This window comes from Pogona vitticeps, chromosome 3, assembly GCF_051106095.1.
Source record: "Pogona vitticeps strain Pit_001003342236 chromosome 3, PviZW2.1, whole genome shotgun sequence".
Lineage (NCBI taxonomy): Eukaryota > Metazoa > Chordata > Lepidosauria > Squamata > Agamidae > Pogona > Pogona vitticeps.
Genome location: NC_135785.1, coordinates 123,677,296 through 123,704,565, shown reverse-complemented (window position 1 = coordinate 123,704,565; position 27,270 = coordinate 123,677,296). Strand labels below are relative to the sequence as shown.

Here is a 27,270-nt window from a genome sequence, read left to right as displayed (position 1 = left end):
GAGATGTGAAAAGTTGAGAGGCTGTGGTGAAGTCCATGGAGCACTGGGAATGGGCAGGAAAGGAGGGTTCCAAACCCCTCAGCGGTTGCCTGGCCTGTTGTGAAAAACATTCAAAGAATCAGAAATTTTGTGTTTCTCAGGAATACCCTAAGGGACGTGGTGGCACTGTGGGCTAAACCGCAGAAGTCTGTGCTGCAGGGTCAGAAGACCAAGCAGTCGTAAGATCGAATCCACACGACGGAGTGAGTGCCCGTTGCTTGTCCCAGCTCTCGCCAACCTAGCGGTTCGAAAGCATGCAAATGCAAGTAGATACATAGGGACCATCTTGGTGGGAAGGTAACAGCGTTCCGTGTCTAAGTCGCACTGGCCATGTGACCACGGAAGATTGTCTTCGGACAAAACGCTGGCTCTATGGCTTGGAAACGGGGATGAGCACCGCCCCCTAGAGTCGAACACGACTGGACAAAAATTGTCAAGGGGAACCTTTACCTTTACCTTTAACAGGAACCCAAAAGCAGATACCATTCATCTTTCTTTGGCTTATCCATCAACAACGTCTTCCTTAAAACATCCTTAGAAGTGTTGTAGGTCAAGAAGCTCTGAGATATTTCATGGCCCTATCATTGACACAAAGATTAACATTATATTCATTAGTTCAGGAGACTTTTGGCTCTCCACGTATATTGTAGTTATAGTGCCTGTAACTCTACCACTGGCTATGCTAAGTGTGGATTCTTGGAGCTGGAGTCAAAATATTTGACTCAATTGATTTGGTGTTCATGCAGAAATACTTCTGTTTTTCACACTGAATTTTTAAATTGATGAAACAGAAAACACATAATGACTATAAGGATGTTTTTGCTGGTAGATCTCAGCTCTCTCAGAGACTATTGAAGATTCTATGGTGTAATTGGCAGTAGGTGGGAAGGTTGGGTGACCTCACACTGGGGCCTGAAAAACTGAGAGGAGGCCCTCCTGGAAGATCTTTAAAAGACCCTGTGCGGGGTGTAGTTCTGACTAAGGCAATCTGCCTTAGAAGGTTGATGGATCCAGATGGTTTTGTTGCTGCCCTTGGGGAGTTTCTTGTCACCTTGACAGGTGATTCTGTTGAATCCCTAGTTGATCTCTGGAATACGGAAATGGCAAAAGCCATCAACATGATTGTGCCTACATATCTCCTCCCTCAAAGTCAAGCCAAACTGGCCCTCTGATTTACCAGGGAGCTGGTGGAGATGAAACAAGTGGGCCATAGATATGAGCAATGATAGCAGAAAACGTTGAGTGAATCTGATAAAAAAAAAGAGCTGGGGCCAATTAGAAGCTTATTCCATGGCAGTGGAAGCAGTAAAGAAGTCATTCTACTCTCCCACCATTGCATTTCTGTGGAATCACCCAGTGGAGATATCTTTCGAATGGTCAAGAGCCTGCTACATGCTAGCCACCAGGAAGATAATGCAGACCACAATACAGTGGTGCCTCGCTTAACGAGCGCACCGTTTAACGAAGAATCCGCATAGCGATGCGTTTTTTGCGATCGCTAATGCGATCTCATTGCAACGTTTTGAATGGCAAAACATCGCATTGCGATGTTCTAAAAACAGCTGATCGGTGGTTCCAAAATGGCAGCCGGAAGAAAAAAATGGCTGTCCACTCCGTTTTCGCGCCCTGCCCTTGCTTACCGGGTAGCGAACATGGCAGCCGGATGGGGGAATCTTCGCATAGCGGTGAGTTTTTGCCCCATAGAAATGCATTAAACGGAGTTTAATGCGTTCCTATGGGTTCCCCCCCGCATAGCGACAAATCCAATTAGCAACGTTAATCCTGGAACGGATTAACGTCGCTATGCGGGGCACCACTGTATAGCTCTCTGTGAAGAATTTGTCAAACACTTGGCAGGCAGGATTGCTCACATTTGCTATGACTGGGATACTGTAGTTGATTCAGGTCCTGTGAATGTAAATGTGACTTCTACTTGCCCTGTGTTAAAGGAGGAGTTTCAGTTTCTGCAGCCTGATGATGTGATCAGGACCCTTCCTAACACATACCTGCTGGATCCTTTCCTTTCCTGGCTCATAAAGGTTGCCAGGAAAGGACTAGTCGATTAGGTAGGAAGAGTGGTGAATGCCTCCTTGCAACAGGGTAGGATCCTATCATGCTTAAAAGAGGCAATAGTAAGACCACTGTTTAAAAAAGCCTTCTTTGGACTCCACAATACTGAATAATTACTGACCAGTGTCTAATATCTATAGGGAATGTGCTAAAGTGGGTTGTGGCTTCTCAGCTCCAGACGTTCCTGGATGAGACAGAGTATCCTGAGCCATTTCAATCTGGCTTCAGGCCTGGTTATGGGACAGAGGTGGCTTTGGTCGTCTTGGTAGATGACCTACGACGGGAAAAGGATAGAGGATCTCTGTCCCTGGTGGTTTTGCTGGACCTCTCAGCAGCTTTCAATACTACCAACCACAGTGTCCTTCTGACCTGTCTCTGTGGAATGGGACTTGGGGGCACTGTTTTATGATGGCTCCAAACCTTCCTGGAGGAAAGAACTCAGAAGGTGGTACAGGAGGATTCCTTCTTTGACACTCGGCCTGTGGGAACTCCTCAAAGTTCTGTTTTTTTCCCCTATGTTATTTAATAATTACATGAAACCACTGGGAGACATTATCCAGAGTTTTGGGTTGGTGTCACCAGTATACAGATGGCAAAGATGGGGCCTATGATTGGACAGTTGCTTGGGGATGATTCTCCATAAAAATGATGTGGATCCATGAGGATTCGTGCATCAGATCCATGCTTTTGCACCACTGCAAACCCATGTACTGAGGGACCCATGGTTTCTGTGGTGTAGTCTGTGGGCATAGATGAGCCCTATGATTGGATAGTGGTTTGGGTCTGATCCTGCATAAAAATCATGTGGATCCATGAGGATTTGTGCTTCGGATCCATGTTTTTGCATGATAGCAAAAAGCAGTAATTAAAGGGTCTGAGTTAGAGTCATGAATGGTCCAATTCCTGTGGATGAAAAAAAAACACTAAGCCCCTCTCCAAATTTTGTCTTTTCTAAAATTTTTATCTCTTTCCGGTTAGCTACAGATTTATGGTCACTTGCATCTTTATGGGGGGGGGGGAACAGTGTTACTTTAAAAAAACACACACCACAAATTACTCTTTTCTCAAACATCCGCAAATGTGGCACAGAGTCAAAGCAGCCTTTTTACTACGTCCTTGCCAAATTTGGTGCTGATCTGAGACCCAGTTTCATAGGTATAATTTTTTGTTTGGGGTACCCTATCTTAGAATCCTTTTTTCTGTGCTTCCACAAAATATATGGCCGCACTACCATGTAACCATAATGTTATGTAGCAAGCACTAATAATTTGTTGCATTGTTTTTGTTTGTCTGTTTGTCTGAGGTTCTGGATATATGTGCTATTCTTAAAAGTAATTTATTGAATACTGAGAAAATGTGTATGGCAAAGGTAGTTGACTTGCGGCCCTCTAGGTTTTTTCAGAATGCAACTACCTTAGTCAGCAAAGTCCACAGTAAGAAATGATGAAACCTGCAATCCAGTGACATCTGCTTACCCACGTTTAGGGGAAAAAATATAAGGGAAAGCAGATTTCTGACCACCATCCTAAAGCACATACAGCAGAAGCTCTGTTCTTCTTGCTTATACTCCAGAAAGTATGAGGAGTTGAATGGGAACTTACTGAACATGTAGATAACTAGAGGCAGTTCAGAACTGGATTATTTTCTCTGACAGTTCTTTTGATTGGTTGGTGTCACATTCCCATGTGGTCCCTGCTTGTTTCACCAAACTAAGAGCTGCCACCAGTTGATTACATCAACATTGTTTATTATTAATCACAGAGGTCCAGGCAATGTGTCATTTTAAAAGAACCAAATAGAAATTGTGTATTGTTACATATGTTGACCGAACAAGCAATGTTGTTAACTCTTCAACAAACATTCATCCACTCTCAACCACCACTTTCCCCCCCAAACTCCCAGAACTCTTCAACTCTCTCTAAACTCTCAATCTCCCTAAAACTCTTCAACTAACTTCCCTCTCCTTCTGTGGAGACTTTTATATTTTGTGACTCCGCCCCTCCAGCACTCCCATTGGTCTATGCAGATATCACATTAATATTCATGACCTGGGCGGATGCCACAGTTGGTTTAACAGTACCTTGGGGTCTACTTGCCTGAGTGGTGATGTAGTAATTAAGGTGGAGTTTGTCTTTCTAAACAAGGGTTGAAAAGATAACATTCAAGCGGCAGGGGAAATGATGTCCATCTCTGTCTTCTTTTCACAGTCACTAATATTTGATGAAGTTGACCTGTCCGATGCCAGCGTTGCTGAATCAAGCACAAAAAATGTCAACAATAGCTTCACGGTATGCGGCCACATATTTCTGATAATGTGTTAAAAATATGTTTTGGTTTTTTCTCTTTGCCATATTTCATATTTCATATTTTTATATGGTAGATTTTCTCCCACAGTGTTAAGACAGTATGTTTATTGAACTATGTTCAGTTTGCTGAGAAAATATTTATTGTTCATGAAAATAATTTTTAATCATATTTTGGTTGAAAATGAGTCCCAGAGTAGTTTATAAAAATAAATGACAGTCTTTGCCCTCAGGACTCAGAATGGAAAAACTATTGATAGTTAAAAAAGAAAAATGCCAATTTTCCTAATAATTCTTTTATTTTATTTTTTTAAAAACCATAATAATGTAGAGTCATAGAATCACAGAGTTGGAAGAGACCACAGGGACCATCAAGTCCAACCCCCTGCCATGCAGGAACTCCATCAAAGCACTCCTGATAGATGGCCATCCAGCCTCTGCTTTTAAAACTTCCAAAGAAGGAGACTCCACCACACTCCGAGGCAGCCTATTCCACTGCTGACCAGCTCTGACTGTCAGGAAGTTCTTCCTGAGATCCAGGTGGAATCTCTTTTCCTGTAGTCTGAAACCATTGCTCCTTGTCCTAGTGTCTGGAGCCATGGAAAACAAACCTATCCTTTCCTTGACATGACATCCCTTCAGATATTTAAACATGGCTATCATGTTCCCTCTTAACCTTCTTTTTGTAAGGCTAAACATTCCCAGCTCCCTATGCCGCTCCTCATAGGACATGGATTCCAGACCTTTGACCATTTTAGTCACCCTCCTCTGGACGCGTTCCAGGTTGTCGACATCTTTCTTGAATTGAGGTGCCCAGAACTGGACACAATACTCCAGGTGAGGTCTGACCAAAGTAGAATAGAGTGGTACTATCACTTCTCTTGATCTAGACACCATACTCCTTCCTATTGATGCAACCAAGAATTGCATTGGCTTTCTTGGCAGCCGCATCACACTGCTGACTCATGTTCAGTTTGTGGTCTACCAAGACTCCTATATCCCTATCACAGGTACTGTTGTCTAGACAGGTGTCTTCCATCCTGTATCTGTGCAGTTCATTTTTTTCTGCGTAGTTGTAGGACCTTACATTTCTCCCTGTTGAAATTCATTTTGTTAGTTTTGGCCCAGGACTCTAATCTGTCAAGTTCATTTTGAATTTAATCCTGTCCTCTGGGGAATTAGCAATTTCCTTGTGTTCTTCTGCTTTATTGGAACATGTAACAGTAGGTCAGTGGGTTCAAACTCAACTTCTATATTGTCTCTCGTGACCAATGGGTCCCACGAGGGCATCCAAACGTCTTTATTAAAAGGGTTACAGTTCAAGTCACTCCACGGTCCTTTCAAAAAGGGGTTACTGCTTTCCAACTGAGCAGTTTCAGTCCCGGGGTCTAATAACGGGGTGGTCTCTTCATCTCGCCCCTCTGGCTCATAGGGGTCCTCCTCTCCTCAGAGGAGCCCCACGATCCATCAGGAATCACCTCCTCTGGGCTTCCTCCAGATGCCATAACCAACGTTCCCTCTCTTCTCTTTCTACTGCCTCTTTCTCTTCCCGGAGTCTCCGGCGCCATTCTCTGGCTTCTGACTCACCGCAATAGGAGGGACGCGGTGGCAACCCCCTTCTCCATCGATAATTGGCTTCTTCTCTAGGGACCCGTACCTCCTTCCATTTTCCAGTCCACGGGTCCTCAACCCATGTCATTTCCCAACCCCCCAGTATTACATCCACCTCACCTTTTTCATCCCCCATTCCTACTCCACGACGGGCCTCCCCCTTTTTTCTCTTCCCACCAATTCACTCTCAGTCTGAGTGGCAACTGTCATCTTGACAGTTCCCGCTGTAATTCACGAGTATCCACTCTCCATTGTATAGTCTCGATGGGTGGCATAGGAGGGTCTGTCTGTGCCTCTTGCTCCTTTCTGAGGGAGGACGACACTCCGGTGAGAGCTTCTACCCTCTCGCCTCGTATCTCACAGCTGGAATGGCTGTGGTCAGTATTACTTGGTCAGAATGCCCCCATGACATGATGTTTGGACGAGTGTTGTCTCAACTCTTAACAGGATAGATAACCAAATGATAGATTTTTTTGTGGTCAGCTTTTGCATCTATTTGTTTTTGCTCACTGAAATATTGTCTTTTTTAAAAAATGTTGATACTTTTAATGAGAACATTGCAGAATCAAAACAAAGTAAATTGATGAAAAGTGCTATTGCGCTCATTAACACTCAGAAAACTAATACAATATTGTTAGCGTTTTTAAATACAGAGATTTGGGATAGAGCCACTAAGTTTGGAACTTCGAAGAATTCTGAAGTTTTCTTGCAGTCACAGGCCAAAGAACTGTGGTCTACAATAAACTCAAGCCTGCTTTAGAGCGGCCCTTTATTTAACTTAACAGACATGTTTCTTAAGACCTTATGTGCTAAGAGGCATGTAATCATTGTGTAGAATAGTTCTTTAGTGCTTAAAGATTTGTGTGGAAATGGATATCTGCATCCAGGATGGAAATTAGCAAAATGTGGAACTGAATGGGTTGTCAGTTACGTGAAAGAACTGATCCTTGTCAATTGCACTTCATGAAAAAAATTATATTTAAAATAAAAATAGGAAAAGGAATAAAAAGCCAAGACATATGTATGGAAACATGGTTTATTTTCTTTGCACATATTAATTCAACTTCCATCAGACTATTCCAAAATGCATCTGAAATTCAATAAAGAAATGAACAAGTTGTGCTAATTGGTAGATTGGAGGGAGTCAAAGATACACTTAATTTCCTTGTGTTCTTCTGTTGAACTGCGTGTAGCACATTTGGGATTCATTTTGCCTGCTAATTTTCTAATTCGTGAGATGACTCTTGCCAGACTAACTGGAAAAATAAACTTTAATTTCCCAGCAATAGATGATGAAGGACTGGAAACCTTGGTGTAGTGGAATTCTACATCCCATCGAGTTTAGTTTTATTAAAAAGACTCATGTTAGTTTGGAGGCTTAATGATATTTAACCTGAAACTCTCTGAGTAAAGTGTTGAATAAACAAGAGGTCTGCCTCTGGAACTTGGCTTTTCAATTTAGTTTTTATAACCTCCACGGTATGCATCATGATAATTTTAATGGGTTCTACAATTTTTTAAATCTATTGGTATTGATGATTTTTTATTTTCATCATCCTTTTTTTCACAGATTTGGTCTTCCAGTATACATAATGAATCAGACTTGGCCATTGCCTTTGCTTATGTCCTCTCTTGCTCATGTTGTGCGGCCACCTCTAAAATGTTATAATTTGAGGGGCTCCGCTTTTGACAAACAGTGCTGCAAATGGAATCTCGGTGTTAGTGAGCAGATTGCAATCCTTTAAATATTCTCACCAGATTTTAAATTATTATGCAAGATCACCTAAGAGAATCTAATGATTTCCCATGTGACTACTGTAAGCCAAATCCAGAGGGATGCAGGAATTTAAATCAAAGCAGATCTGACAGATGGTTGTCCAATTTTCTCTTGAATGCCTCCAGCGTAGGAGCTCTCAGCACCTCCCAAGGTAATTAGTTGTATTATTGTACAGCTCTATCTGTTAAGAAATTTTTCCTGATATTCAGCCCAAATCTTGCGTCCTTTAGCTTGATCCCATCAATACATGTCCTGCATTCTGGGATGATGGAACACAGATCCTGCCCCTCCTCTATATGACCACCTTTCAAGTATTTGAAAACTATCAGATTTCCCCTTAGTCTTCTTTTCTCAAGGATAATATGCCCAGTTCTTTCAGTCTTTCCTCATATGGCATGATTTCCAGTCCCTCGATCATTCTTGTTGTCTTCCTCTTAATTTATTCCAGTTTGTTGGCGTCCTTCTTAAAATGTGTGTCTAGTACTGAACACAGTATTCCAAATGAGACTTAACCAGTGCTGGATAGAGGGGAATTAGTGCTTCACGGGATTTAGAGACTATACTTCTGTTAATGCAGTGGTTCTTAACCTTTGTTACTCGGATGCTTTTGAACTGCAACTCCCAGAAACCCCAGTCAGGACAGCTGGTGGTGAAGGCTTCTGGGAGTTGCAGTCCAAAACTCCTGAGTAACCCAAGGTTAAGAACCAGTGTGTTAATGCATCCTAAAATCTCATTGGCCTTTTTTGCAGCCACATTGCACTGTTGGCTCATATTCAACTTTTGATTTTCAGCAGTTCTAAGATCTTTCTCACTTGTAGTATTACTGAGCTAAGCATCCTCCATTTTTTAACTGTGCATTTGGTTTTTTTTCCCCTAAGTGTAGAACTTTGCATTTATCCCTGTTAAATTTCATTCTGTTGTTTTCAGCCCAGTGCTCATGTCTATTAAGACCTTTTTGAATTTTGTTCCTGTCTTCCAAGGTGTTAGCTGTTCAACCCTATTTTGTGTTATCTGCAAATCTGATAAGTATTCCCTGCACTCTCTCATCCAGATAATTAATAAAAAAGTTGAAGAGCTCTGGGCCCAGGACTGAGCCTTGTGGTACCTCACTTGTTAACGTTCTTCCAGTTTGAGAAGGAACCATTGATAAGCATTCTCTAAGTATGACAATGTAAACACTCCTCCAATCACTTCATCCATTCTCCTTGATTTCAAGAAAATAATAATAAGTGGTTCTGTGATCTCCTCAGCCATTTCCTTCAATATCCTTGGATTCAGTTCATCCGGCCCCGGGGATTTGAATTCATTTAAAGTAGTATGGCAATCCCTGTCTGTTTAATCTCAAACTGCAGTCCCTTCCCTTCGTACTTCACATTTGATCGGAGAAGTGTAGACTGTCTCTTGGGATAAGACTGAGCTGAAGTAAGAATTGAGCACTTCTGTCTTTTCTTTGTTGTCTGTCATCATTTCCCCGTCCCCGCTGAGTAGGTGAGCCACTGTTTCTTTTCTCTGTCTTTTGCTATGTACATACCTGAAGAATTTTTATTGCTTTCAACATCTCTTGCTAACCTTAACTCATTCTCAGCTATTGCCTTCTTAATACCATCCCTGCAATTTTTTGCTACATATCTGTTCTCTTTCTTTGTAGTCTGGCCTTCCTTCTACTTTATATACCAGGTCTTTTCTGAGTTTTTGTGAAGCCACATTGGTCTTTTTTGATATCTTCCATCTTTTTTTTCCATATTGGAATTGTTTGTAGTTCTGCCTTTAGAATTTCCTTTTTGAGAATACCCACCCATCTTGGACTCCTTTTCCTGTTGGGACTTCCTGCTATGGGACCTTACCTATCATTTTTCTGAGATTGTTAAAATTGTCTTTCCTAAAATCCAGTATATACGTGCTGTTACATTCTGCTTTTATTTCTTTTGGAAGCAGGAACTCAAGAAGAACATGAATACTTTCCCCAGATTTCCTTTTTGCTGTCGTTTCTCCACCATCATCTCTATTGGTTAGGATCAAGTCCAGGATAGGTACTCCTCTGGTTTCTTCCCCCACTTTTTGTGGGAGAAAATTATCAGCCACACAAGCCAGGAATTTTTTGGAAGGTCCGTATTTGGAAGAATTCGTTACCCAACAGATATCAGGATAATTGAAGTCTCTCATTGCTACTATACTGTGTTTCTTTGAAATTCTTGAAGTTTGTTTTTAAAAAGTTTCAACTGCATTTTCTTCTTGATTTGGTGATCAGTAATAGACTCCAACTACCATGTTCTTTTTGTTTTTTGCCCCAATTATATTAATCCAGATGTTGTCAACGGGATAACCAGCTGCCATCTACCCCTCATGGTAGCTTTGTAACACAACTTTTGTAGAAGTCTGAGGTCTGGGAATGGAATGACAAGATGTTTGCCCAGCTGGCGGTAATCCAGAAAATTTTAAATCCTGAATCTTTTCCTATGGAAAATTCTGGGTCTTCCTCAGGGTATCACTACTGCACTTCTAGTAATGGGGAAAGGGTTGCCTTCAATTTCTGTAAGAGTACACCTAACTGTTGAAATGTTTTAAGATTGCCTACCAGAAGACCACTTAGCTAAAGCCTGTTAGTGGCACTACTGGGAAGGTGAACCAATAGGCAAACAATTTATCCCATATTAAGAATACTAAGTCCTGGAACAGAAAAAATGTCAGTGGCTGTGTTTTTGAGCAAGTTGCCAGTCAAGATGTTGCTCTGATTCAGCATTTGGATTCTCCATGCAGTAGCCAGATTAAGAAAAACAGATGGGTTTCATTGTATCTCCTGAAATGTACTATCTTTATGGAAGGAATTTACAAGCTTATGCTTTTGAGTCACACAATTGGCCTAGTTTGAGGTTTGGTTCTGCAAAGTTCCTATGGAAGGATAGCTTTTCCAGGGACAAATAGAGGATCTCATATGTTACATGCTACCCTATCCCTTTAACAAAAGCGTAAGAGGAAGGGCGCTGGGGCAGTTTATTGAGAACTGCATGGATTCAGGAGTAGAATGCATTACGTACAGTATTTGTTGACAAATCAATCACTTGGGTCAAATATCATGTGGCCATTTTTACTTTATTATATTTTTGAAATTTGAAGGAATATTACGTCTGCTAAAGCTATTAAGACAGCTAACTAAATTTTAGTGTTTTGCTTAACTGTGGCATTTAATTGTTTACATTAATGTAGTGTAGCGGGCACCCTGTAGCCTCTGCCAACTCAGGCCTCCAGGAGTGCTCACTACTCTTCCTCTTCAACTGCTGCCACCAATTATAATCAATATTTAAAAAGGACAAGTGTTTCTTCCAAAACAAAACTTGTTGATTGATATAAAAAAATAAAATGAGTAAATCACAGGTAGATAATCAAGTTGTAAATCACTGTTTCTCATTCATTAAATCACACAGACTTTTCCCTCACTGACTATTTGGCTCACAGGCCTACTAACATGCTAATCACTAACTCTCAATCTCTCACTCTATCAATTTCTTCATCTCTCACACATCACACACCCCAATATATATTTCAGCTCCTCCTCCTTCTGCACCACCCTCCGTCCCCTCATTGGCTGATGTTCCACTGCCCAGCTGTGACAGACAGGTGAGAGCAGGGCTGTATGTTAAATGTAGTAACTATTATTAATATTCCATACATACATACATACATACATACATACATACATACATACATACATAGTCCGCCTTTCTCCTTAAGAAGGACCTAAGGTGGCTTACATCTTTAAAAGGCAGTATTTAAAGTTAACAACAGTGAGTATACAAATACTAAAAAGGTTCAAGTGAATACTGTACTAAAAAACATAAGCAATACCAAAACACATTCAAAGCAATAAGGCACAATTTAGGTTTTTTTTTTGTATAATTTGCTTTGAATTTTGTAATAACTTGTGGTTAAAACTATAAACTTATTTTCCTACTCACCCCAAGATCAGCTCAGATACTAAAAAGATATTTTATGAATCATGATGAAGAAGTCTTTGTTCGTATAATCACATACTACTGGATATGCAGTTACAGATGTTGAATTAATAATGCTATATCACTGTTGCATTTAACTCTACATGTAATTAAGAAAATTGATTAGTCGTTTTTTATGTTTTGTTACTAAGTTTTTTTTTTTTACATTGTATGCATATGTATTTTAGTTTAAAACATTTTTAAAATACTACCTTTTTGTGTAGTAGGTTTCATTTTAGCTCCTGTGTAATGAGAAATATTCTGTGTTATGCGTTTGTTGGTGTTCAGGAAGAGGAATGGGCAAATGTTAACAAGTGTAAAGAAAGCAGGAAATACAGACCTGGGAGCAATTCTTCTGTTTCGTAGGCAGCTTGCATATACGTATAAAAATGGCTAAAAGTTTTTGCTGCTTCCTTGTGACTCATAGACTGTGCTATACTTAGTGAGTTTATTAGATAAATTAAAGTACAGTACAGTGAATGCAGCAGAGAAGAAACACACAGTGAAGAATATGCAAGAGGCTAAGCTGGTTTGGATACTGTTAAACGCAGTAAGAGAAAAATCTTTCTCATTTAAAGGCATATTTGTGCAATATGAATTCTGGAACAGTTTTCCATAGATATTAAAAGACTGCAATTTAACTTCATAGTCTAAATGAGATCACAACTGTGGAGTGGTATGACAGTTTAGTAAATAATAAATCTTATTTATTATACTTTCAAAGCATTGTGCTTGCTGCTTTAAAATTATTTATTTGCTAGTATTCATCTATCAGAATGGCTGTTCTTCTGGAATTAGTACTTAGCAATAGTCAGCTTTTCTATGAAGAAAGCTTTGTTCTAAGCCAAGTGTAGCCATATAAACTTTCTGAAGACAATTTGAAGTGCCATTTGATTTCTAGCTGTTAGGGCTGCAGTTTTTTATATTTCTTGTCTCCCGCAATGTTCTTGTATTCCATCTTTTCTATAGTTCCTATACTGTCTTGCAGGCACTTACAAAATTGTATAAATGTAATACTACGAATATCATAGTGAGAAATGGATGACATATATTTACAACCTTGATTTGTTTTTCTCATTAGCAATGATGGTAAATTTATAATATCTTAATTTGCTACTGTATGTATGCAGGAAGAGGATTTTTAATACGTATTTTGTATGTATAAAATTGTGAAAACATTTAAAAATTATCCCCCTCGACACGTGATACAAGATGGGTAGCTGTCAGTAAATTACAAAAGCAATAAGTGAGTCTTAGAACTGACAGCTGAATTTTTGTTTTGGACTGAAATCCTGTTACTTAGCATAGTAAGCCACAACTACAATCAGCCTATTGAATTAGTAGGAATTTAATGAGTCAGCTTCAATGGACCTAGTATAGTCTCAACTTACAGCCAAATACACAAGATCTCAGAGACTAACATTATGTGATATTGAATAAAGAAAAGCAATCACCTTGTTTTTATGATCTGTATTAACCTATCTTCTGTAGCAGTCCAAAGTCATTACATCATGAGTTTTATTTCAGGTAATCACACCATTCAGGAGGTTAATATTGTGTGCAGAGAACAGAAAAGAGATGGAGGATTGGATCAGCTCTCTGAAGTCTGTACAGTCCCGAGAACATTATGAGGTAAGATTAATGTCTCATTGATGAATCCTTTTTTAAAAAAAAATTGTCTGTTTTTCAAAATTCTGTAGACGGGAGAAAAAGGCATTTTTGTTTGTTTGTTTGTTTGTTTGATAAGGGTATGAGAAACCCATGGACCTAAAATGAAGATTTGATGAAATGTTTATGTATAATTCTTATTGCTTTTTATTTCGAGAGACTGGGAAGTATTGCTTTACAAGACAAGTTTTTCAATTATGAAGAACGTTGGAATGCTGTATTGATGTCCTCTAATTGCAAATTTGTCTTAATTTCTCCTTTTTTAGACTGCACAGTTTAATGTGGAACATTTCTCAGGGATGCATAACTGGTATGCCTGCTCCCATGCTCGTCCCACTTTCTGTAATGTATGCAGAGAGAGCCTTTCTGGAGTTACTTCTCATGGCCTGTCCTGTGAAGGTAAAGTCAGACTTTTCCCCCCATTGTGCTATCAAAATTAAATGCAGATGCGTAGTAGAAGAGTGTATCTTACTGAAAGTCAGCCAGAATTTCACTATGAAGTATCAGTAAACTTTATGTTTCCTATCTCTGTAAATTAGGATTTCTTGAAACATTCTAAGATTTTTTTGTTTTGTTTCATTTTGTTGTTTTAGCTTTTTCAGAAATACTAGGTTGTTTTGATGGACTCTTCAAAGATTATCTAGATACTACATAAATTCCCATTATTTTATTTGTCTTCTACAAATTACATAGCTCCAAAAATCTTTTCATGGAAGAGTCACGGATGTGTAAAATCTACTGGAAGATTTTAGATTTCATCATGTTTTTTATAACAAAGAAATAGTGTCATAAAGAGTTCCCAAGAATGAATTAAGGGAACTAGCAGAAGAGACACAGTTTAGAGGGATTAAAGATGAGGCTTGGAGTGTACTTTAGTTGGGACCTTTCTGTAGCAAATATGTGACAGGTATGTCATTTGTTGCAGGAGAATTTGTTACTTCAAGGCAGCACTACTATTATTGAGAAATGAGTGGCCTTTAAGCATTTAAATAATGACACCCCTCACCTAAAGAAATAAATTTCTTCCCAAAACATCAGGCTTATATGTGCTGAGCTAAAAATGCTCTGCTATATATGAAAAGAATTTTTCAAACCTCATAATAGTAATAATAATAATCACATGCCTTCAAGTTCATTCTGACTTACAGTGACCCATTTCAGGATTTTCAGATAGAGGTGGTTTCCTATTCCTGTCTTCTGAGGGCAACCTGGGACTGTCCAACTTGCCCAAGGACACACAGGCTGGCTCTACTCGCAAAGAGGCACAGTGGGGAATCAAACTCTCGACCTCTGGCTCCACAGCCAGGTACCTAAACCACCAAGGTATTTAGCGGCCTAATAGGGCACTATGTAAGAAAATGTGGAGCTAAATCCAAAGATGACATGTGCCTAAAAAAATGGCCTGTGGAACCAGAGAAGAGGGCATGGAACCTAACTACCATAACATGCAGCTGTTAATAATATATGATGTCAAGTCAGTTTTGATTTATGATGACCCTGGTCCAAAGTTTTCTAGGTATACAGTACTGAGAAGTGGCTTAGTGTTCTGTTCTTCTCGAAGCACTTTGGGACTATATAGCTTGCCCAAGACTACATGGATTAGCCTTTTCTCCAGCAGGCACGGTAAAGAATCTTAACTCCTAGCTCACTGAGCTATCCAGCCACTTACTCCCCGCACCCAGTTGATCACCTAATCATCTCTTCAGGGCCTTCATGAAATGCATTTGTTGACATGTTGAACCATTTAGTACAGTTTGCATGTGACTTGAACAATAGCATGTTCCTCTTTCCTTACCCTATGTTCTCATAAATTCTTTTGACTTTATTTAACCTCAAAGTGTTTCAGAAGTTCTTTTATGGCATCATGGAAAGATTTAACTTGCCCCCAAAATAAGAAACAAAACCATATGCACCTAGGAAAGGCACCCTTCTCAACTTTCATCCTTTTGGGAATCTTGCACTTAGTTGTGGTTTCCCTCTCTTGAAGGTACACCTAGTCTGACTTACCAGTACCCTTTTTGTGGGGTTAAACTCTTGCAAAGCAGAGACAGAGCTGGTGAACAATTTTTTTACTATTCTCAAGAAAGAAAGAAAGAAAGAAAAGAAAAGAAAAAGAAAAAAGAAAAGAAAAGAATTTACCTCCTTGCATTTTGAATACAGTTCATGTCAATAGGTGAAATCCCTTTTCAAAGTTTAAACCCTATTGTGTATATGTATTCTTGGAAACAAAATAACAGACTTTGTGTAATCCCACAAGAGAACTGTTATGCTTCCTGACAAGTTAAACTACAAGTCCCAGGACATGCATCTTGTCAGATTAATGCTCTTGCTTTTTCTGGAATCAACAAAGGCATTCAGGGACGGCATCTGTTCTTGGAAAACCACCAACACAAATTTTCTGGGATAGTATATGGCACACAGTGAAAAACATGCAAGCAACGTGCTCTACTTATGATAAGTAATAGTGGCATTGCATTTTTCTAATCCTTAGAGAATGCTTATATTCATTATACAATCCCATGGTCCATGTTTTTGTTAACATGGCTTTTTTAGGACAGTCTATCAGCTTTACCTTTTACAAAAATATGTGTGGCCTAACCATTCTGTACACATTGTAATGAAGATTTTAATGGCTGTTGATGCTGAAAACATATTTATGATCAGTAGCCTGATCCCTTTCAGAAAATGAGCTTTGGCCAATGAAATTATGCTGAAATAGCTTTCCACATAAATCAAAGGAGGGTAGCTATGGTCCTCCATATGTTTTAAGGCTACAACTTCTGAATCAGCTACCCTAGCTATGGCAGATGGGAGTTGTAAGCCAAAATAATATAGAGGGCCACAGTTACCCATACCTTTTGTGAAGTGTAGCCCTATGCCAGCCACAGGGCCCTCCATCACTCTGCTTTGGCTCAGGTAGAAGATTATTGGCATGTACCAATGGGAGCTGTTGGGAGGCGGAGCCAGAGAACCTAGAAGGGAGGAGTGCGTCAGAGTCTAGTCAGTTCAGTCAGAGATAGAGAAGGGAGAAAGTGTTTGGGGTTTGAGGCATAGAGATTGTGTTTAAGGAGTGATTACTCAGAGTGTGATCTGTATTAATTAATATAGAAGAGGATGAAGTAAAATTCTGAAGCTTTTTGTAACTTTAAGAATGTGCTTAAGAACTATTCATAAAACAACTTAGAATCATTAAACCTGTTTCTGTTTAAAAGTTCAATACTGAATGGCCCTCAGTCTTTCATAGGAGATATAGGTTGATAAAGAGATCAACTGGTGGCAGCGTGTTAAAGGGCATGTTGGGATACTTGTGTGAGCCCTGTGTTTGGTGAAACAAGCAGGGGCCACAGGGTAAATGCCACATGAAGCAATACCTTCAGACACCTCATTGGATTCTTTTGTTGGTTACACTGATTTGCCAGTGTGCAGGTACTGTGATATTGCAATGTCTGAGTAGGCACTTTGGATGTCCTTGTGTCTCTCCATGTCCTCAAAGCCTCAAAAGTTAGATTCCTATAAGTGGAAAAAGGACCAATTTGTCCTTGGTGGTATTAAAACTTGATATTCATATTTACCATATGGAATAATCCCTAATGAAATAATTTATACAAAACTAAAGATTCTAGTGGTGGAGAGACACTGTTCCAGCTTATACATTGTATAAATGCATAAACGGTGTGAATCCCTCAGTGTCACTTGGCTCCTGAAGTAATTTGGCACAGACTGAAAAAGTGTGCTCTGAAATCTTAAGAAGTTTTAATTAAAAAGGTGGAAAAGGTGTGGAAGTACAAGTAGCCTCTCAGGAAGCAAATGCAAAACAAGGGGTACTAAATAATTTATAAGTTACATAGAGACATTTTACTGCTATGTTAGGGTGTGATCTGCATATGGTTAAATTTTTGGAAGATTTTGTAACTGTAGATACAACATTCAAGGAATATCTCAGAAATATGTATATGTTTTCTTGTAGTATGCAAGTTTAAGGCTCATAAAAGATGTGCAGTCAGGGCCATAAACAATTGCAAATGGACTACATTGACTTCAATTGGAAAAGATATTATAGAAGATGAAGATGGTGTAAGTATTTGTATAATGATATAGATAGTGTCTCACATGCTTTAATTTTCTGTAGAGAAAATAATATCCAAAATCCTGTGTGTGTAAGTAGCACTATTGCAAACATTGTGGGGACTAACCGAGTTTGATTAACTACTCATGCATTTGATCATATGTCTGGTCATGTGACCCTTGTGCAACCAGACACATGGCCATTATCTTGTTACTTAACCTGAATTTAATCAATCTGGTGTCTGCACCTGCACTGTCACACATAGGGAAAAAAAAACAGAATTCTCACCATTGTGTCTGATAATACTTTTGGCTCTGTGAATAATACCTTGCTGTTACTGTGTGTTGCTGTCTGGATTGCTCATTGAGTTAGGGACTTACCTTTGGAGGGAAATAGGGAAATATTGGGAGTTTGACTCCCCGCTGTGCCTTCTGGGAGGAAAGACAGCAGTCTAATTTTGGACAAGCTGTAGAGTCCCAGAGCACATCCAGAAGAAGGAACTGGCAATTGACTTCTGAGTATCCTATATCTAGAAAGCTCTTAAAAGGGTCACCATAAGTCAGAATTGACTTTTTGGCACAATATTATTATTATTCTATTATTATAAATTACGTAACAGTATGCCATCAAGTCAGTTCTGAGTATGGCGGCCCTTTCAGTGGTTTTCTTGGTGTAGGGTACTCAGAAGTGATTTGTCATTCCCTTCTTCTGAGTGTGCTCTGGGACTGTGCAGCTTGCCCAAGGCCCCACAAGCTAGCTCTTCTCCTACAAGGCACGGGGGCGCGGGGCGGGAATCAAACTACCAGCCCAGGGCTCCGGGGCTAAAGCTCACTGTGCTAACTGGCCAGCCCTTATCTAGATCCGGGCACGTTTATTTGCTTTTTTTTTTTTTTTTTCTGTCCATCTGGTTTGTGCCCTAGTTATAATGTAAACAATTCCTTGGATCTTGCTCAAGTAGACTGAAGGTGTTGTGGTGTATGGCCTGTGTTTCTTTGTGCAGCATGATCCTTTTCTCCTGTAGGAAGTGGTGCACTTCAGAGATTTCACAATCGAATTGTTAAGTCCTGTCAATCAGAAAAAGCATATGGAATTTACTGTGTGCTGCTTACATACCACTAAACAGTGCTTAAAGCACTCTCTGGGCAGTTTGCAGTTTAATTATGAAAGCTACACATTGCCGCCCCCTGCCCCCTTGAGCTGGGTACTCAGTTTACCTCTCTTGGAAGCCGGCTTGTGCCAGCTACTTGACCTCATTGGGATCAAACTCAGGTAGAGAGCAGAATACTTTTGTGGACTGCAACTTGACAGATCTCCCAGACAACTGGTTTTAGTCCACAAAATTAACTTTTCAGTGCTTTGAATAAGAGGCGACTTTGCTCACCTTGGCTAGGGCGCAGGTATTATTATAAAGAGTTGACACTGGAATCTAGTGATTTCATGATAGTGGCACGGATCCTGAGAGACATATATCCAATTTTTTCAGCTTGCTCTTTTCTGAAGCAAGACTTTGTCCCCCTGCAACCAGCCCTAAAGTTTTGAAGACTCCTCATGTGCACCAAAAATAAAAACTGAGGGAACTGCTGTCCACAGACAGAAGTTATTTGCACGTGTGCCTAGACCACTGTGGATCTGAGCTTAAAGGATTTAAAAATGAGTTGAGTTAAAAAAAAAGTTGAACACTGGTAAATTTGGAGGAAGGATGAAGAGCAGTGATTTTCCCTTATTAACCCCACTTGATCTTAATGTTACATTGTAGGTTGCTATGCCTCATCAGTGGCTAGAAGGAAATTTGCCAGTCAGTGCCAAATGTGCAGTTTGTGACAAGACTTGTGGCAGTGTTTTACGCTTGCAAGACTGGAAGTGCCTTTGGTGTAAAACTATGGTATGTTCAGAATATTTGATTTCGTTTATTCTCCATTTAATGACAAAGAAATTGTTCAATATCTATCTGTCTGTCTGTCTATCCATCCATCTAGCCATCCATCTAGCCATCTATCCAGCCATCCAGCCATTCTGGGTGGTTTGCAACATAAAATAATAATGAACAGAAATCATAAAGTGGAGCCAAACTACAAAAAAATTAATAAAATAACAATAAAATAGTTTTTAAACACATACAAAAATACCTAAAACCAAACATGGGCCTTCCAAGAAATTATTGGTTTGTGTTGCTGATAAGTTTCTCCTACAAAAAGTGGAGGAAGAAACCAGAGAATTAGCTATCCAGGGTTTCATCCTAATCAACAGATATGACATGGTGGAAGGAGTGGCAGCAAGAAGAACTTTGCGGGAAAGTGACTATGGTCTATTTGAGTTCCTGATTTTGAAAGAAACAAAAGCAAAGTGTTGCCACACATATATGCTAGACTTTAGGAAAGCCAATTTTAATAAACTCAGAACAAAGATAGGTAAGGTCCCATGGCAGTCCTAACAGAAAAGGAGTCCAAGATGGGTAGGAGTTTCCCAAAAGGAAATTCTAAGGACACAACTACAAACAATTCCAACATAAAAAAGATGGAAGACAGCAAAAAAGACCAGTGTGGCATCAGAAAAAAAATCAGAGAAGACCTGAAAACAAACAAACAAACAAAGACACAGGAAATGGAAGAAAGCCCAGGCTACAAAGGAAGAGAACAGACAAGTACAGTAGCAAGGAATTGTAGGTATGACATTAGGAGGGCAGAAGCTAAGAATGAGCTGAGGTTGGCAAGAGATGCTAAAAGCAGCAAAAAAGCATTCTTCAGGTGCATGTGTAGTAAAAGACAGAGTAAAGAAACAGTGACTCAGCTACTCAGTGAGGATGGGAAAATGATAACAGATAACAAAGAAAATGCAGAAGTGCTCATTCTGGCTTCAGCTTGGGCTTCTAGAAAACAGTCCTCTAGGCAAATGTGAGGACAGTCCTCCAGGCAAAAGGGAGGGGGTAGAATTGCATCGTGAGATTGATAAAGAAATACACAAGGAGTACCTTACTGGTTTAAATGAGTTCAAATCCCCAGTACCAGATGAACTGGATCCAAGGATATTGAAGGAACTGGCTGAATTAATTACAGAACCACTTTCTGTTATTTCCTTAAAACAATAGAGGATGGGTGAAGTACCAGATGATTGGTGGAGAGCTAACATTGCCTCAATCTGCAAAAAAGAGGAACCAGGGAATGACAGATCATTCAGCTTGACATCACTCCAAGGGCAAATTCTGGAGCACATTATAAAGCATTCACTCTGCAAGCACCTTGAAAACAATGTAGTAATAACTAGAAGTCAACATGAATTTGTCAAAAACAAATCCTGCAAAACTAATCTTATCTTATATTTTGATTGGCTGACCTCCATGGTAGACAGTGGGAATACTGTAGACATAATATATCTTGACTTCAGCAAAGCCTTTGACAAAGAGCCTCATGATATTCTGATTAACAAGCTAACTAGGTGTAGACTGTATAGAACAACTGTCAGGTGGATACACAGTTGGTTGCAGGATTGTATGAAGAGGGTGATGATTAATGGCTCCTTTTCAAATTGCGTGGAAGTAACAAGTAACAGTGGCTCCTTCTCAAACTGGGGGAGGGTAGCAAGTGGTGTTCCCCAAGGCTTACTCCTGGGCCTGGCGCTCTTAAACATTTTTATTAATGATCTGGATGAGGGAATACTTACTAAATTTGCAGCTGACGCAAAATTGTGTGGAATAGCTAATACCTTGGAAGAGAGGAAGAAAATTTGAAAAGGTCTTGATAGACTTGAGCACTGGGCAGAAAGCAACAGAATGAAATTTTAACAGGCTTAAGTGCAAAGTTGAACACCTATGGGTGTACTATATTGTTTTCAAGGTAGTAACAGAGTGACTGCTTTATACAGTAATCTGCTCCAGAATTTCCCCTGGGATTGATGTCAGACTGACTGCTCTGTAGTTCCCTGGTTTCTCTTTTTTGCCTTTTTTGAAGATTGGGATGTTAGCTCTCCTCCAATAATCTGGTAATTTGCCCATCCTTCATGATTTTAAGAAGATAATAGGGAGTGGTTCTGCAGTCTCTTCAGCCAGTTCCTCCAATATTTTATCCTGACTTTGTTGTCTAGTGGGAATCCAAAGTGGTATGTGTAATAAGTGATATACAGTACTGTGGTTTTTTTAATAGATAGACGAGTACTACTTTCATGTTAAAAATGTATGTTAAGCTGCTCATAATATCTGTCAGGCTAATGGAGTTTTTAAAAATGTTGATATAAAGCACCCACCATAGAAGACCTGAAACATTCCTTATGCTACTTCACTGGGCAACAAATGCATACATTTACAAAGCACGTATGGTAAAGTTCAGCTTCCAGAACCTTGGCTTTTCTCTGGGAAATAACACTGGTGGCTGATATCTTGGATCCACCATAGAATCCTGTGTACAGTTCCTAGAAAATTATTTTGTTTAGTCTTCAGACTTACAATGTGTATTTGTGGAATCTCTGTTCTATTCTTTTGATTGACCTTGGTGTTCAGCCTCCTTTGGAATGTTTGATTACAAAGTTCACAACCAATATGTCTTTGAAACAAGCTAAACAGTGATTTTTTCAGCCCATCTCACGCCACTGATGCCCATAATACAAATCTGTAGCGCAAAGATGACCATTACCAGGACTTTCTTCTCAGGAAGGAACACAACTGACCCAGAATCTATCCAGATAATAAAAGGACCTCCTACTAAAAGCAACTAGTAAAAGGCATTGTTGTGACCTCACAGGATTCAAAAGCAGCACGGGATTAAGAAGCACTTCCAAGTGGGGAACCAGCCATCTTAAGGAAGCAAGAGCAACCACAGCTAAAATGTCTTGCATTTTTAGCCTTTCCTGGTTTTACTGGTGTTAGGATGAGCAGTGCATTGCCTTGATGACTTTATGTATCTAAGACCCCCACCCCTGTTGAGTGAGGGATTTTCTATATGCACCTGTATGGCCTCCCTGACTCCTCTCTCAAACCACCTATCTTCTCGGTCTGACGTGGAGGATATATCAGGGGTCTCCTACCAAATCTCCTCAGACTGAAGAAGCTACTTAGTAGCGAAATGTTTCAACCTGACAAGAAGTCTAGTTGCCATGACTCAGCTTCCAGATAACCTCACCTGGATGACTGAGAATTTTCACAGATTATTACTTCGTGTAGATGTTGAAATTCAGTTGTGGAACACTGTGGCGTCCATAAGCCAAAAGCCATGAGACACAGCAGTAGTCCCTCACACTAAGCACCACCTTCTGTGATCTGTCCCCAGGAATTTAAGTGTTGAAAATGGCTCAGTCTTTTCTTACTATTTGGTCAATTTGTTCTTCATGCTCATTCCTTAGTACAGTGTTTCCTAGCCTGGGGGGTTGGGATCCTCAAGGGGGTCACAAAACGTTTTATATGTGTTGTAAAAAGATAAAGGTAAAGGTTCCCCTTGACATTTTCAGTCCAGTCGTGTCCGACTTTAGGAGTTGGTGCTCATACCGTTTTCAAGCTGTAGAGCCAGCGCTTGTCTGAAGACAGTTTCCGTTGTCACGTGGCCAGCGTGACTAGGGAGAGCCATTTTACCTTCCCACCGAGATGGTACCTATTTATCTACTCGCATTTACATGCTTTCGAACTGCTAGGTTGGCAAGGAGCTGGGATAAAGCGACGGGAGCTCACTCTGTTGCATGGATTCGATCTTATGATTGCTGGTCTTCTGACCCTGCAGCACAGGGTTTAGCCCACAGCGCCACCACGTCCCCTTATATGGAATGGGGTAGTTAGTGTATATGTCTATTTATGAGAAACAGGCCCTTTTGGGGAGAAAGAAGCCTTTGCTTTCTGAGAAGGGATGACCTGGACTTTTTTCTACCCCCCCCCCAAAAAAAAAACTAGTGGAAAGTAACTACTGATAATTCTGCAAGAATGGGATTTTAACTAGGTTAAAACACTTTGGGAGAGCCTAAAGAAGGAGAGGGAAAGGGAAAAGAAGAATCAACAACAGGAGGGGGACACAAAAAGAAACAGTGTGCCTCTTCTGCAGCAGGGGTAAGGAAAGTTTTGTGCTGATTTCTGAGGGGGATCCCATCTGTGTGATGGGATCCCCCTCTGGGTACCGCCATGTCCTTCTGCCGCCTGACCAATCTTTGAAATCCTTTCTCTTTTCTTTACCTTTAACCTCCCGCAGCCGGTTCCCTCCCCAGTTTTGAAGTGGGGGTGGTGGAGACAATGGCAGGAGCAGTAGGAGGGTGATCAGAAGAATCATGGACAGTGCTGCAATGTTAGGGAATGACAACATGGCCTTTTTATGGGAATGTGGCAGAGGGGTGTAGGTTACTTGGCAATTACACAAGTGGGTTGTGACTTGAAAAAGGTAGGGAACCACTGCCTTAGTGAATACTGTATATCCATATTTCTGTACAAAATTTCTTTCTTGTACTGTGCCCTCTAGTGTTCTCTTAATATTTACAGCATAATTCTCTCATCAATATTTTGTTGTCAAGACTCAAGAGTATCTCTTAGATTGGTGAGTTTTATGTGCGTTTTATCACAATCCTCTTTTCCTCTCTGTATGTAAAAGGTATCTCAACCACACTTTCCATTAAGGTTATTTTGTTAGAATATGATGCTTCTTATGAAACTCCAAGTTCATAATGAATGGCTCAGCATTCTAACTGGACCAGACCCAGGTATTCAGGGCTTTTTCTCTGGGCATGGTTTACATGAAAAACATGCTTAACCATTTTCTAAATATCCAATATAGGACTGTGAAAGAAATGCAAAATTCCCAATCACAGTTAATTTAGATGGGTTGTTACAACCATGTTACTAACAACCATGACATTTCTCCTGGGTGTTTGTGCTCTGCTGCCATTGCGCTAGCAAGGACTCCGCTGTCTGTAGGCCAACACCAGAACAAAGAAACGACAAGTTTTTCCTCGCCTACTAATTAAATATAACTGAATGTGACAGACTGGCTAAAACCTGCCAGTCATCACAATCATAATTGACAAGTGGTCATGTGACACAAAGCATTTCCTGGCGCTATGTATATAAGCAGCACGCTTTGCTGTGCCGAATCATAACTTCAAACAGATAACTTGTAGTTTGTGGTGCTGCAGGATGGCTGGATGAAACTCTGTGACATCCATAAGCCATAGGATATGAGGCTGAATCACCTGGCCTTGTATTATGACAGATGTGTTAAGGCTGCCACATGGAAACTTTACATGCCGGAAACTTTACAAAATGTTGTGTCGATGTACGTGCCAGCTCAAATTCAAACTCGAGGAGAACATTTCACCACACCCTTTTATTACAAGGACTCCAGTTGTCTACCTTTTCCTGCAGGAATATTGCTTGCTTTTATGTGGAAATGTAACTCATTCTTCATAGATAGTCAAAATTCTTCTGTTAAGAGCTCCAAAACCTTCCCTGAGAAAACTCAGCCCAGGCGAACAAACCACATGTGAAACTTAAAGAATATTATTTACTAAAAAGCAACTCATTAGTATTTTTTCTTTCTTGTTTGACACTAATCAGGCAAGGCAGCCAAGTTATTTATCAGTCTCCTACTGGGTTTCCATAACTATATATAGCCTGAGTTTATCCTGATGAGTCAGAAACTGTGTAGAAGTATTTTAGCTTCATCACACAGTACTAGTGTGCACATTTATTTTCTTATATATTTCTTTGAAACATATCGTATTAAATCACAGTGCTCTGATATATGCTTTTTTGCCACAAAACAAAGTTCCATATTTCAGAGTAATATCAATAATCCATGGTTAATTTATTGTCAAATTGTTTGTAGGTGCACACAGCTTGCAGAGATCTGTATCCTCACAAGTGTCCACTTGGCCAATGTAAAGTCTCCATTATTCCACCCACAGCACTGAACAGCATAGACTCTGATGGTATGTAGGACTCTTGACATGTATTTCTGTTGTTATATGAGACTTTGTTGTGATCCACAGAGCAGAGGGGAAGTGCATTTGAGTGGAAGAGCATTTATTGTATTGTAATACTGGGCTACACGAGGAGTAATCATAATGTGATAATGCAGTATTGTGAAATATGGTGAAGCCATTTTTCCCATTGCCAGGTTGCCACTGTATTGTTCAAGGCTTTTGCATTTGAAAATGTTGTAACCTATATTTAGTACTGAATATACTGACCAAATTCTGCATAACTTCGGCCCATTTCTACTGACATAGCTAAAGAGAGAAGGAACAGTAGGTTGGATCCAGCAGTCCCATGAGCTGAGTTCTGTTCACAGAGTGGATAATTTCAGTACTCATAAATGGGAAGGAGGGATTTTTTCCCCCCTGGTTTCCCATCCACCAACTCTGTAGAGTTCTAGAACCCTTTGGAGCAGCTTCTCATGGTGACTTTGGATTCCCAGTTGCCTATCCAAGAGCCTGCCTCGGCTCATGCTACTCACACCCCGTACACGGTCTCGGTTTCAGAGCCTCTCTGTGCAGAGTGCTGCCATCTCTCCAAGAGTCCCCTCTCCTCAGACTTCTCTTTCGGAGCCATCCTTGCCTCATAATTTGTCAGAGGATGAACAAAGGTTTAGATTGATCCAGTAGTTACCTTTACCACGGCATCATGGCCAGGAATACCAAGAGTGTACTCAATTACACGATCTCCATCGCACCAGCATTGCCCAGATCTCCTTCAATTGACTTTCGATATCATGAGGACATTTACTGTGCTCTATTCCTTTGCCCTCCCCAGTTTCTGTACAGTCATAGAGGTTGGCTGTCACCATCTCGTCAGAATCGACACTGATCTCAAGACAGCAGCAGGCTCTGTTTTGTACTCAGATTTGATCTTGGGCTTGAGAAAATTTATGAACGCAACCTTGGGATTGATCTCCTTGATTTTGTTGTTTAGTAGTTAAGTCGTGTCCGACTCTTCGTGACCCCATGGACCAGAGCATGATCTCCTTGATACCGTGGTCAATTAGATGTCTCCTATCATCACCAAGAACCTCAGAAAAGTTCCTGATCTCGAGTTCCCTCATCTAGAGCCAGTTTCCACCCCCAGCGGTCGATCGAATTGCACCTCTTACAGGACCAACACCATCAGGCTACCGCATTGGCCATCTGACCTGCCTTATTGTGGGTGCTTCTACCACCTCTTAATCCAGACTTCATATTTACCTCATGACTGCCACACAATGACCAGCAGGTCCAGACAACACCTTCCATTCTTCTTCCAAAATACAAGTCAGAAACCTTCACCAAGAAGATGTAGACTGGAAGCCCAAACAACAGTTTTGATGAGCCATGGCCCAAGCTTGACATACGCCACTTTCTCCATCACTTACACATACAGACATACGCTTGGCATCCTTCCTTCATAGCAGGTGCACTATCACCTCAGATGCCTGGGTCTTCAACATCAGTGCCATGACCATGCGATAGAGTTATCCCACATAGTCTATGATCACCTTGTCCTCCAATGGGGCAAATCCTCAGTGGATGTCTTTGCAACGGCTGACAGCTCAAAATGTGCCAGATACTGCACCCAGGCAAACAATCCCTAGGGGATGCCTTCACCATGGACTGTTCCATCCCTTTTCTCTGATTCAGTGCACACCCATGAAAATCTTCCACAACAACCTCAGTGTCAACGTCATTACCCTTTGGTGTTCTCTCCAACAATGGTTTACACCCATGTTCCTCATGGCATCTGACAGGATCGGGCTGCTACTGCACCACAACCTCCTCTTTTGCCATAGGGGAATGGTCCTCCACCCAGACATTCCT

The 27,270-nt window shown here is 40.4% G+C and overlaps 1 protein-coding gene across 3 annotated transcripts in view; it reads left to right on the top strand.

Annotated features, from left to right (window-relative positions):
* DGKH (diacylglycerol kinase eta) overlaps window positions 1-27,270 on the top strand; it is a 162,022-nt gene that overhangs the window by 62,274 nt on the left and 72,478 nt on the right. For all 3 annotated transcript variants that reach the window (XM_020804270.3, XM_020804272.3, XM_078390713.1), the window contains exons 3-8: window positions 4,317-4,397; window positions 13,317-13,421; window positions 13,724-13,856; window positions 17,425-17,531; window positions 19,280-19,405; window positions 25,308-25,410. In XM_020804270.3, the coding sequence (XP_020659929.3) occupies window positions 4,317-4,397; window positions 13,317-13,421; window positions 13,724-13,856; window positions 17,425-17,531; window positions 19,280-19,405; window positions 25,308-25,410 (655 nt within the window). The remainder of the gene's footprint in view (window positions 1-4,316; window positions 4,398-13,316; window positions 13,422-13,723; window positions 13,857-17,424; window positions 17,532-19,279; window positions 19,406-25,307; window positions 25,411-27,270) is intronic.